Source organism: Drosophila kikkawai, chromosome 3R (assembly GCF_030179895.1).
Source record: "Drosophila kikkawai strain 14028-0561.14 chromosome 3R, DkikHiC1v2, whole genome shotgun sequence".
NCBI classification, from domain to species: Eukaryota; Metazoa; Arthropoda; class Insecta; order Diptera; family Drosophilidae; genus Drosophila; species Drosophila kikkawai.
Genome location: NC_091731.1, coordinates 23,434,164 through 23,445,130, shown reverse-complemented (window position 1 = coordinate 23,445,130; position 10,967 = coordinate 23,434,164). Strand labels below are relative to the sequence as shown.

At 46.6% G+C, this 10,967-nt stretch overlaps 1 protein-coding gene across 1 annotated transcript; it reads right to left on the bottom strand.

Moving 5' to 3' along the window:
• Nucleotides 1–385: 385 nt before the first annotated feature.
• On the bottom strand, nucleotides 386–10,639 carry dsd (attractin-like protein dsd). Its single transcript, XM_017179621.3, has 8 exons — nucleotides 9,999–10,639; nucleotides 5,976–6,212; nucleotides 5,756–5,913; nucleotides 5,545–5,692; nucleotides 2,392–5,224; nucleotides 2,239–2,325; nucleotides 2,035–2,116; nucleotides 386–1,970 (listed from the first exon to the last, which is right to left on the bottom strand). The coding sequence occupies exons 1-8, from the start codon at nucleotides 10,283–10,285 to the stop codon at nucleotides 1,813–1,815; spliced, it is 3,990 nt and encodes a 1,329-aa protein (XP_017035110.1). The 5' UTR covers nucleotides 10,286–10,639; the 3' UTR covers nucleotides 386–1,812.
• Nucleotides 10,640–10,967: the final 328 nt, after the last annotated feature.

Genomic DNA, 10,967 nt, shown 5'->3' with positions numbered 1-10,967 from the left:
TTGGAAATATCGTGACACAAAAGCCACGAAAATTACCCAAGATGTTCAAAACGATTGTAAATAAAGAGAGACGAAAAAAAAAAAACGAAAACTGGCTGAAAGAAAGAAAGAATGGACAGGAAAGGGCCATCCCCAATCCACAATCACAACATCCGCATACGTGAAAGAGATCTTACTACGGAGCCCGCAATTACTCCGATCGAACCTCGACCTGAATCAGCGGCTCACATTTACCTGGTTTATCAGGCCATGCAGTCGGGCCGCGCCACGCCCCCGAATGTACTCCGCCGGCTACCGAAAGTGAAAGTTCTGCGCCCGCCTGCCAGCTGCTACTCCGAGTTGATGGATGAAATGGAGACGGGAGTAAATGAAAAAAAAAGTTCACTTACATTTGGAGTGTCTTTTTATTGGTTAATAAAACTAATATATGATTCTTTATCTATGTATATCTCGCTGCTACTGCTCTGGCTGGCTGTCAGGGATCTTGGAGTTTTTTTTTTTTTTTTAGGCAAACAAACAAATCTTCGTTTGTTTATTTCTATTTTCCGGGCAAGTATTCTCATTCATATATATATTTTTTTTTGTATATATCTTATGTGTATATCTAAACGCATTTTACAATTGAAATTAAATTTCACAAATGGACTTTTGTTGGAACAAAAATATATAGATTTAGATTTACAACTGGTGTCTGTCCTGCTGGCGCAAAGCGACTGGAGACTGTGTACTTTGCTGAGAGGTTCTCTAAGTGTTAGTTCAAGTTGAGACGAGTATCTTTTGATTCTAAAGGTTCTTCTTACGGAGATAGAGAGTGAGTGCGTCTAGTAAATTGGTGTTGTTTTCCTAGTTTGATTTGAATCGAGTTAATTAACTGCGTGAGTTGTGGTTTCAGTTGCCAAGAGGAAACCTTACGATTAGTTTGTGATTGAATTTGAATTTTTTGCTTAAATGTTTGATTTGTTTTCGGCGCGCTCTCTCGTACCAAGAGTTGTATTTATTTTTTATAGCTGCTATCTATATAGCGGTAATAAGAGTTTCGTATCTTTATTTACACTGACTTGCTCTAGTTTTGTTCTGTGTACGGGTTCCACTGTCGCGTATTTTGCATTGTAAATATTTGCACGAATATCGAAAACAGAAATATTCCTATTATTGAACACAGTATTTGCATGTTTTCGTCACCATAGCTCCCATGTACATAAATGTTCCCCTATCGCTTTCGTCTGTCTTCGGGTTTGGTTCATCACTTTCTCCTCTCTTTTCGCTAAGATCGATTAAATGTCTTTTTGTTTCCGTTCCTATATCCGACACTGTCCGACGCAGCGCGCAAAATTTGCATAAATAAATTCTAACAACATGCTTAAGCTATGTGTATGTGGATAAGTAAAAAAAAAAATACATTAATCATTTGAATACAGCTGCTTGCCACGTACGCGGTATAAATAATAAATTAAACATTTATAACTATTGCAACGCTACTCGACCTATCAACTATATCAAATTGTATATAACCGTATATAAATATGTCCTTTTGCTAAAAATTATTATTATTACTTTTGTTTTTTGTTTGTTTGTTTCTCGCTTCGTCACTAGTCTAATGCATTAAAGTAATAATAACTGCGGATTATCGACTTGCTAGCTTTGCCTTTTTTGTGTTAGTAGAAGAAAGTCGGGGCAAATACGCTATATACGGGTGTGTGTGTGTGGGGGGGAGGGGGTGTACCTATTTGCTAGTTACATATTATCATAATTATTATCAGTATCGTTATCGTTATTACTTTATGTAGGTAAGCATAGTGTTACGGTTGGCTATTATGTACAACTGTCTGGGTGCTGGCTCTGCTTGCGCTTCGACTTTGGCTCCTTGGGGTGCTGCTCGATCGACGGGCGACGCGGATTGCCGAGCGTGACTAAGGCGCTGGCCACCGCCAGCCCCGCGGACTGACCAGACGGCGCCTGCGAAAGGCCACCTGTTTGGGGAAAGGTTTTCAAAATTCAGCTAGGAGACTTGAGGGGACTTTTAGAGATCCTTACCCGTGGGCAGCCGGACTAGAAGCGAGAGCACAGCGGCTCTGTTGCCGCTGCAGGGCTCTAAAGCAATGGGACTAGGGCATTCCTGTGAAAAATTAACATTATGTATTAGTAATTAGCTTCAAAAATTAATATAATATAGTTATAACTGTCTTACAAAGCTGGAAAACAATTATAAATATATATATTATTGATTGATTCGCCCACCTTTTTGCGTTTCTTGGACAAGTGGCCAATGCCCTCCAGCGTCAGACTTAGATCAATACTGTCGCGGTTTTCGATATCGACCAGCACCTGTTCGGAGAAATCAAAGAGTTTGGCTAACGGGAATCGGATTAGTTTGTTGTGTGCAGAACTCACCTGGGAAAACGGTCGACTCGCCATCTGTTCCATTTCGACGAAGAGTCGCTGACGTCGCCGGAACATGTCGTACTTCTGCTTGATCTTCCAGAGGACGGCGGCCATTAGCAGCAGCAGCAGGAAGCAGGAGGAGAAGGTGATGAAGAACTGCTGCAGATTGAGCTTGGGATACTGAGAGAAGGCGATCTGGATCCAGATCGGGGGCTGGAAGTCATGGACAAACACGTAGAACGTGGTCAGCGAACTGTTGTCGTCCGGCGAGTGTCCAAACTGGTACTCTGTCTTGGCGAACCGATGCCGGAATGTTGAGCAGTTGACCCCCACCAGGATGAGCATATCCGGCGAGCCGGCCCTCTTCACCGAGATGTCCATTTTGGCCGGCACGCTGCACGTGATCGTGAAGTCCGCATCGATCTCCGGCTTGCCCGGCGAGTTACGGAAGTTAATCTGCGTGAAATGGCGATCCTCCTTCTTTGAAAGATTAAACGTGAACTGGTAGTCGATGGTCAGTTCGTAGTAGCAGGAGCCCTTCAGCGGATCGCCATGGTAGTGGTTCTGCGAATCGCACTTCTCGCAGTGGTCGCCCACAATGCCCTTGGTGGTGCAGTAGCACTTGCCGGTGTCCGGATGACAGTAAACGCCCTGGCCATTGCACTCGCATCGCTGGCACTTGCCCCCGTTGATGGGGTTCCCCCAGTAACCGGTGCGGCACTTCTCGCAGTGCGCTCCTGTCGTTAGGTTGTTGCATGGCTGCTCGCAGTGCTGCTGGTCGTTGCAGTACGAATGACCGTTGCAATTGCACCGGGGGCAGGACGTGAAGAACCAGTGCTTCAGCGCACACTCCGTGTCATCGTAGGGCGCCAAAGCACCGCCCACTACACACCTGCCCAGGCCCGTATTTGAGCCGTTGTCACACCATCCGCACGCCGGATCGTCCAGGCACTGCTGGCAGCTGTTGTAGAAGCCGCACTGAGCACTCGATAGCGCCGTGGTGCTGCCCACGCTCAGCGCCGTTGATTTGGTGGCCGGAGTAGAGCGGCACTTGGCCGTAAAGGTGGTCCACTCGCGGCACTGTCCGTAGGGGAAGCTGGCCGTGTAGGCGTTGCGGTCCACGCAGCGCTGCTCGTTCTGGCACCAGATGCACTCGTCCTCCGTACAGTTCTGGCAATTGGTCAACGTGGAGCATGCCGGGGCGCAGGCTACCTCATCCTGCGTCCTATTGGATGCCATTCCCCCGCCGGAAAGGTGGCTCCGGCAGCGGTTTTGCTCCGAGTCCCAGCGGCAGGCGAGATTCGCCGAGCAGGCGCGACAATTGTGGAGCTGCTCGCAAACAGACTGGACCAGGTAATCCTCAGCAATGGGACACGAATCCAGGTGCTTGGCATTCAGCGGAGGGCCCGGCGTGGACACAGCCAGCTGGGTGGACGATTCAAAGAAGATGGAAGCCATTGAGGTGGTTTCCCGACACCGCTCCTTGCTGCAAACTCCGTTGCCGCAGTACGTGCAGCCGAAGGCGGTGGACACGCAGGACTGGCAGCTGGCCAGCTCCTGGCAGCGATGCACGTCGTTCAGCAGCTCCGAGGTGAGCGTGAGCCGGCTCTTCGAGGGACAGGCCACATAGTCGTACTGCTCGCGTCCATAGATGGCCGATCGCTGGACCTGCGTGATGGCGATGCAGCGCATCTTCTGTACGTCCCAGATACACTTGAGGCCAGGACGAGCGGCCGTGCACTTCTCCTGCTTGGTGTAGTAGCTGCAGTAGCCCGGCTGGTAGCGCAGCATGTCGTTGAGCAGCTGGCCGTTGAAGCCTCCGTAGATGTACAGCGACTCCTCAAACACCACCGAACTGTGGCCGAAGCGGGCCAGGTCCGCCTGCAGGTGGCCCGGCATCGGATGGTAGTGCCACGAGTCGCAGTACACGTCGTACACGAGCAGGTCCTGGCTGTAGCACTTCGCTCCGTAGCTCTGCGAGGTGTCGTTGTGCGTGTTTCCGCCGAAGACCATCATCAGGCCCTGGTTCACAAAGTTGGCCGTGTGCAGGAGTCGGGCACTGGGCGCCGCCGACAGTAGGCTCCAGACTCGCGTGGCCGGCTCATAAGAGTACAGCCTCGAGCTCAGCACCTGGCTGGACTCGCTCTCGGACACGATGCCGCCGTAGACGTACACCTTTTCCGTGAGAAAGTCGTAGGCGGCGCTGTGCCCGTAGCCGCCCTTCACCACATACCCCGTGGTGGGAATGATGCGCCACTCCCGCGACCCAAAGTTGAACTCCTGCACCGTGTTGAGGTAGCCGTAGTTTGGCGAGTGGCCGAAGATGACCACCATATACTGGTAGTTGTTCTTATCCCCGAACCCGGGCACCAAAGTGGCCGTGTGGCCCAACACGTGCAGGGGTCCGCACATGGCAGTGGTCCCGCCAGTGGCATTGCACGACGGATCCGACCGCACAGAGATGTTGGCCCAGGTTCGCGCCGAGACATCGAAGGCCCACAGTTCGTTGGTGATGCCTTGGCCCTTAACCACGCCGCCGTACATGAAGATTTTGTCGCCGTACATCACCGTAGAGGCACCGTAGCGCTTGTCCGGCACCTCGCCGCCCTCCTCTGGGCGCAAGGTCTCCCACACATTGCCGTTGAAGTCGTAGGTGCTCATTAGTTCGCCGCGTCCGTACGATTCTCCGCCCACAATGTGCAGTGTGTCGCGCCAGACGGTGGCGCCATGGGAGGCGGTGCCTGCCGGCGCCGGGGAGTGCTTCGGGTGAACAGTGGTCCAGGCTCCGTGGGCGCTGATCTGGCTGCAGTCGTCGCCGGCGAATCCCTCGTAGCAGGCGCAGCTGCACAAAATTAAAGGGTTTGTATGAGTAATGAACGTTTTGTAATTGGTTTCATTCCGGTTTCACTTTCAAAGTTTTAGTTTGCTCCCGATTTTTCCTCTCATTTCTAGTTTAATTTACATTCTCAAGTTAGTTACTCAATTAAGCAGCTCCGGTAATTATATTTAAAGCTAAAATTAGTTGGGTGGCTACGTTGTCGTTTCGAAATAACAACTAATTAAATTTTAAGTTTGTATTAAAATTATTATAAATCTGTCCAATATAAACGTAAACTACAAAGATTTACGATATTTTCTATCTCTAATTAATACCCAACTCACCGCTCTTGCTCGGGCAGGCAATGGCCTTGGTTCTTGGACTCCAAACAGTTATTGGGACAAGCAGCAATGTTGCAGGCCTCGCCCCGGTACATGGGATCACAGATGCAGTCGCCTTCCCGGCACATTCCATGGCCAGAGCACTCAACCTCTGCAATAATAGAAATGCCACATATTAATACTCTTCCTCCTCTACGATAGGTTTACGTTTTACCATCGCTATCCGAGGGACAGCCGTTCATCTTGTATGTGAGATTGAACCCTGACATATTGTAGGCGTCGTCGCTAAAGAAGTGCACCAGGGCAGTGCCGGACCTGGCTATGACCTGCGGCACTCGGCGAATGGAGAAGTTGCCCCGGTACATGAGACCACTAAAAAGGTTAGGCCAAAAATATGTTTAATTTGTATTTCTTAGTTTTGCAGACCAACTCACCTAAACACTGCCAGCAGGGGAGAGTCCACGCTGTCGCCATCGTATATGTACAGGTGATCCCAGCCGCACTCAGTGGCAAATTCGCGCAGGTGAATCCGTATGTTGGCCGTTCGCGAGGGATTCGTGTTGTGGCGACGGCTCCAGTGCGGGTGCCGGGCATCGATTAGCCAGCTGCACTTGACACTCACCGAGTAGTTGCCCCAGCCGTCGTGTATCGTGCCCATGGTGTGGTACATGCTTCGAGATGTAAATGAAAATATAAACGGGAAGGGGGGGAAAATCCATTAGCTTGGGAGGCGCAAGCAAAGTGGCAAAATAAATCAATTCCTCTATCGATTTAGCGATAGTGGAGCGCACATTGCCATCCGTTCACGTATGCAAATGGCGATGATTCGATGCTGTGCGCAGATAATTGAATCTGCTGGCCAGCGGAATTGCAATCTCCAATTGATACGGCGAGATTGCGAACGGTATATGCTATATATTATAGGCACAAAGTAGTGTAGTTCAGCATGTGTGACCGAGCTGAAGCCTCAAAACTGTTGACTCGGCGGCAACGGCAACAGGGCAGCCTCGCCAAGTCGCCGTTCGTTCTCCGGTCTCTGTGGCTATTGTTCTGCAAGCGGGAATAATCCCTTGGGGAAAAGGTCTTGGACGGAATGCGACAACTTAAGTGCGAGCATGAAACTCGATAAGGGTATTCGGCAGTCGCTTTTCGACGACTTCCTTTGTTTGTCTTGCTTTCTGCTTAGCGTATTGTGTGCACATCCGCTTAAAAATAACTGCTTTCTTCAGATTTAGTCGCTCTGATTTCAATTCACAGCTGTGCACGAACAAAGCGCAGGGCTCTGGTCAAGTTAAATTAAAATCAAGCTCACCTTTCTAGTCGCTGTTTGAACTCTAAACTTAAGAATTAATAGGTCAAGACAGATGAATATTTACAGATGAGAAATCAAACGAAATTCTTTAGATTTATTTCTATTAATATTGACACGACTATGAAAAGCTAGACGCTAGATATAAGTCATTGCGAGGTTATATGGCTGTTGCTCCTTACTTAAGATAAGGAGTCAGACAATATTTAACTAAAACAAAGATTAATGTCACAGTCATATAGTCAATATCCAAGCAAGGTAGAAAATGTAATTTTAGCTATAAAATTACTTTAAGATTAAAGAAAGCAACCTAAGTAGTATTCACATATTGATTCCCAATTCATTGTGTTCTACTTGCAACGAAAACCAAGTTTTGCAGACTCTTTCAAGATGTTTATTTATACACAAGTTAAAAACAATTAACTCACATAGCCAGTGTACTGAGAGAAAGTGGAAACGGTTGCCTTCCGCATTCTAATGCGGCTCACGTTACACTGAGCAAGTGCCGATAAGTATTGCATATAGCACAGCAGACAGTCGTGGTCAGAACTATAGAACTAAACCATAAATATCTTATAATTGGAAGTATTTTAAAATGGGTGATCAATAAACCCTAAATGAATAAAGGAAAAATACTTTATTAAGTTAAATTTACCTTAAAATTTATACTTTCCTATTTGTCAACAGTATGAACATTCTGATCTGCTTATTAAAAACAATTTTTAGGAGTTATAACTTCAAACAATCTGTTGATATTTAGAAGACTTAAGAAAGCAAAGGCGTCCTTTTAATTTTAGTTGTTGCAAAGAATCTAAGGATATAATAAGTTCCATCCCTAATTTATTTGCTAAGCTTTCTTTTTATTATTGAAAAACGCCAATTTTCTTCAGAACTTTATCTTTCCTAGCCCAAAGTGACATCACTCTGCCATATTTCTGTTAGTCAGAACTAAAATGGTATCAAAATTTCACCATTTCGAGCAAATTCTTGAATATATAATTAAAATTGGGCATTTTAGAAAACCTGCTACTATCTCATCTCCAGCTGTATGAGCGTGCCTTGGCTGGGCGTCAATTCTCGGTCAGTTCTAAACTTTGAGTAAACACTTGGCCAGCCGGGATGCAGCTTGTGTCGGTGCCCGTGCCCGTGCCTGTGGGCGGCACATCAAGCGATAGCCACGAAAAATCAATGCTGGACAAAGATATATTTACACTCTCATTGGCAGCCGGTGGGTGAGTCACACTCTGTGCACTCGAGCGCTAAGCTTACGCACGGCTTTCGAGCCTAGGAATCGGGAGCCGGTACCTGGAAGCCAGACCAGATGACCAGTCGCCCTCGTCATGTGGCCAATGGTCTGGAATGCATTTCGGGGGAGTGGAGGTGTTGTTAGTAAAAACCAGTTTGATTGTGCCCAGTTTTTGCCTGGGATTTTGCATAGAAAGCCGGCAAATGCTGCTGCTGCTGCTGCCTCTTAGGCATTTCAATTGGAATCGTGTGCAAACAGAGACAAGAGGGTGGAGCTGGTGGGCTGAAATCGTGAAAATTCACAGGCGATAAGCGGGCACAAACAGCTGATAAGAATGCTAGTGAGCGAGTTTGCTTATCGGGGGCGTAAATCGAATGGACAAGTGAGTGTGTGGCCCCGGAATTTACGGTCCGTTACGAGCGGAGTTGCGGCTATGCAGCATTTAAACGCAGGTCGAGATCAGAGGTTTCTACTAAACGAACTGGTTCCGATGGTGTGGCAGGTGAAACGACCTCAATGCTCGAGTGCGCAAATTCCCGGGCTCATCACGGCACGGCAAATGGGGGGCTTAATTAATGTCAAGATAGAACATTCGCTTATCGTGCTACGCGAGCAAATAGGCATTGTTAAGAAACATAAACAAACCATTTCATAAGCTTTATGACGCCAGCGTGAGCAACCAAACTGGCCCAGTGACATCTCTTACATATCTACAGTAAAATCGTGGGCAAAAGCTCTTAAAAATGGTTTTGACAGTGTCATGGAGTTTAAGTATTCTGATTAGGATCATAATGTGATATTTAACTAATGTGTACATATCTATTAAAATGTGTAATCCCCTAACCTATTTCAATAAAAACAATAAAACAAAAATATGACAAGTCGAAAATGTAAATTTAAATTGGAGAATCACATAAATATCTAGGGGTTTTGTTTATAAATTGTAAATATATATGCACAAAGATGCATATTTTTTATTGTGCCTCCTAGTTAACAGCTAGTATGGTGTATTTAATTAATGAATTATTGCCATGTTTTGTAATTAATTTGACCTTTAGAAGGCAAGCGTCTGAATGGCTAAAAATTACATAATGGTTACTTGAAACTTAGGCTCAAGGTGGATTTTAGAAACTTGAAAGTAGCCATATGAAATAACTGGAAAAACATTGATCTTATTGATTTAAAATCCAATTATTGTAAATGTGTAGATATTTTATAGCTTTATAAAATTAAATACGATGATAAGTGGATCTAACATAAGATAGCTCCTAAGACCACCGGAAAAATGATTCTAAAATCTAAAATATTTCCCTTAATTTCGTAAATAAACACCCCAACCCTAAACAGGTTCACTGTATTGAACGTGCACTGTAAAATCAATGTTTAAGCCTCCCAAAACGGGTTCTGCTTTCAAAGACATTCAGTTGGGAAAGTTGACCATAGATAATATAGAACTATTCGTTCTGGAAGCCGATTGACAAGTTTCCCGCTTTGAATAATTGCCGACTTTATGACATGTGACATCCAATTAGCCTCTATGTGTACCTGGACATCCCCACAAGGACTCCATATGGCTGAGAGCCCTCTAGCAGGGCGACAAGTTCAAAGTCAAATCGAACTAATTAAATAATCCGTATTGGAAGCAGCAGGAGGCAATGGAGAAAGCAGAAAGCAGGTGAAAGAATGCACACAGAGAGAGCGAGCGGGAGATAAAGAGAACGAGAATGGGAACGGGCAGTGGAGTGGTGTGGAGGCCAAGAACCCGTCCGACGAGATGAAACGGAACCGTTGCCTGACACAAATAGGCCAGGCCCCACCAAAGCCAAAAAAAAAAAAGCGAATCGAGCGCCGCTGATTGAATAACGTGCCATGAATCACAGTTTCTCCCGGAGAACTACTCACCGCACTTTTCCGCCGCAGAACTGGCACTCTGGACCCTGCCAACCGTCGGCGCACAGGCACTGGCCGTCCTCCTGGCACTGCCCATCGTTCTGGCAGCGTCCGCCGTGGGCCGTGCAGTTGAAGGCGCTGGCCCGGTGCAGGCCGCTGAAGCAGCCGTGGAAGAGGAGCAGCGTCAGCAGGAGCAGGCATTTTCGCCTATACTTGGCGTTGAAGGTGGGCGAGGTGCTGCCGCCCCGCTGGCCAGCGGATGGGATACTGCTCCGGGCGGGGTGCTCCGCCAGGCACATGATTTGACGCGTCCTTGTTTCGCCCGCAGCTCGCCAGCAGCTTCACATCGTCGTCCTGGGGCAGCAGGTCTTCGATTTTCGCATAGCAGCGACTATTGCACAATTTTCTATTTGGGTTTTGGGCTTTTGGGGCCTCTGCTGTTCGCAGTCGGGGGATCCCAAGGCCAGTGGCCAACACACACTCTCACGCACAGGCACACACGAACACGCACGCGACTTGCTGTTCAACAATAAACGCAGAAGAGGACACAATTGCAGATTGTAGGATAAATAAACAGCAAATTAAAATAGTGACGGTTTCCGTTCCTCTAAAAATCTCAAATAGTGTGGCCCTACATTTATAATTATTCGTATTTTTTAGAAAAATTACTTCCTAAAAAATCTCAAATTAAGTGTGCCCTAATTTTATATTCGTCATTTTTGGATTTTCGAACTACAGCCACACGACACACACTAACTATCGATACTTGTCATCGATTTTTCCTTGCTATCGATAAGGAGTAACAGAATTTTGTCTATGGAATTCCCCAGAATGAGAGTAACAGGGCTTGTTAACAGAATTTTCTGTTAAAATAAGAGCTTAACAGAATTTTGCCTTTGGGTTTCCCCAGAATGAGACCACAAATTAGAAGTGTGCCCTTGAATTCGATAATTTTTGGTATTTATTATAATTTTACATTTA

What these genes read in the sequence shown, in the direction of transcription:
- dsd (XM_017179621.3), bottom strand. Translation starts at nt 10,285, where the DNA reads ATGTGCCTGGCGGAGCACCCCGCCCGGAGCAGTATCCCATCCGCTGGC. An exon ending in CCCCTGCTGGCAGTGTTTAG is followed by an intron (nt 5,914 to 5,975) that starts GTGAGTTGGTCT and finishes TAACCTTTTTAG; the next exon opens with TGGTCTCATGTACCGGGGCA. An exon ending in TCTAGTCCGGCTGCCCACGG is followed by an intron (nt 1,971 to 2,034) that starts GTAAGGATCTCT and finishes TTCCCCAAACAG; the next exon opens with GTGGCCTTTCGCAGGCGCCG.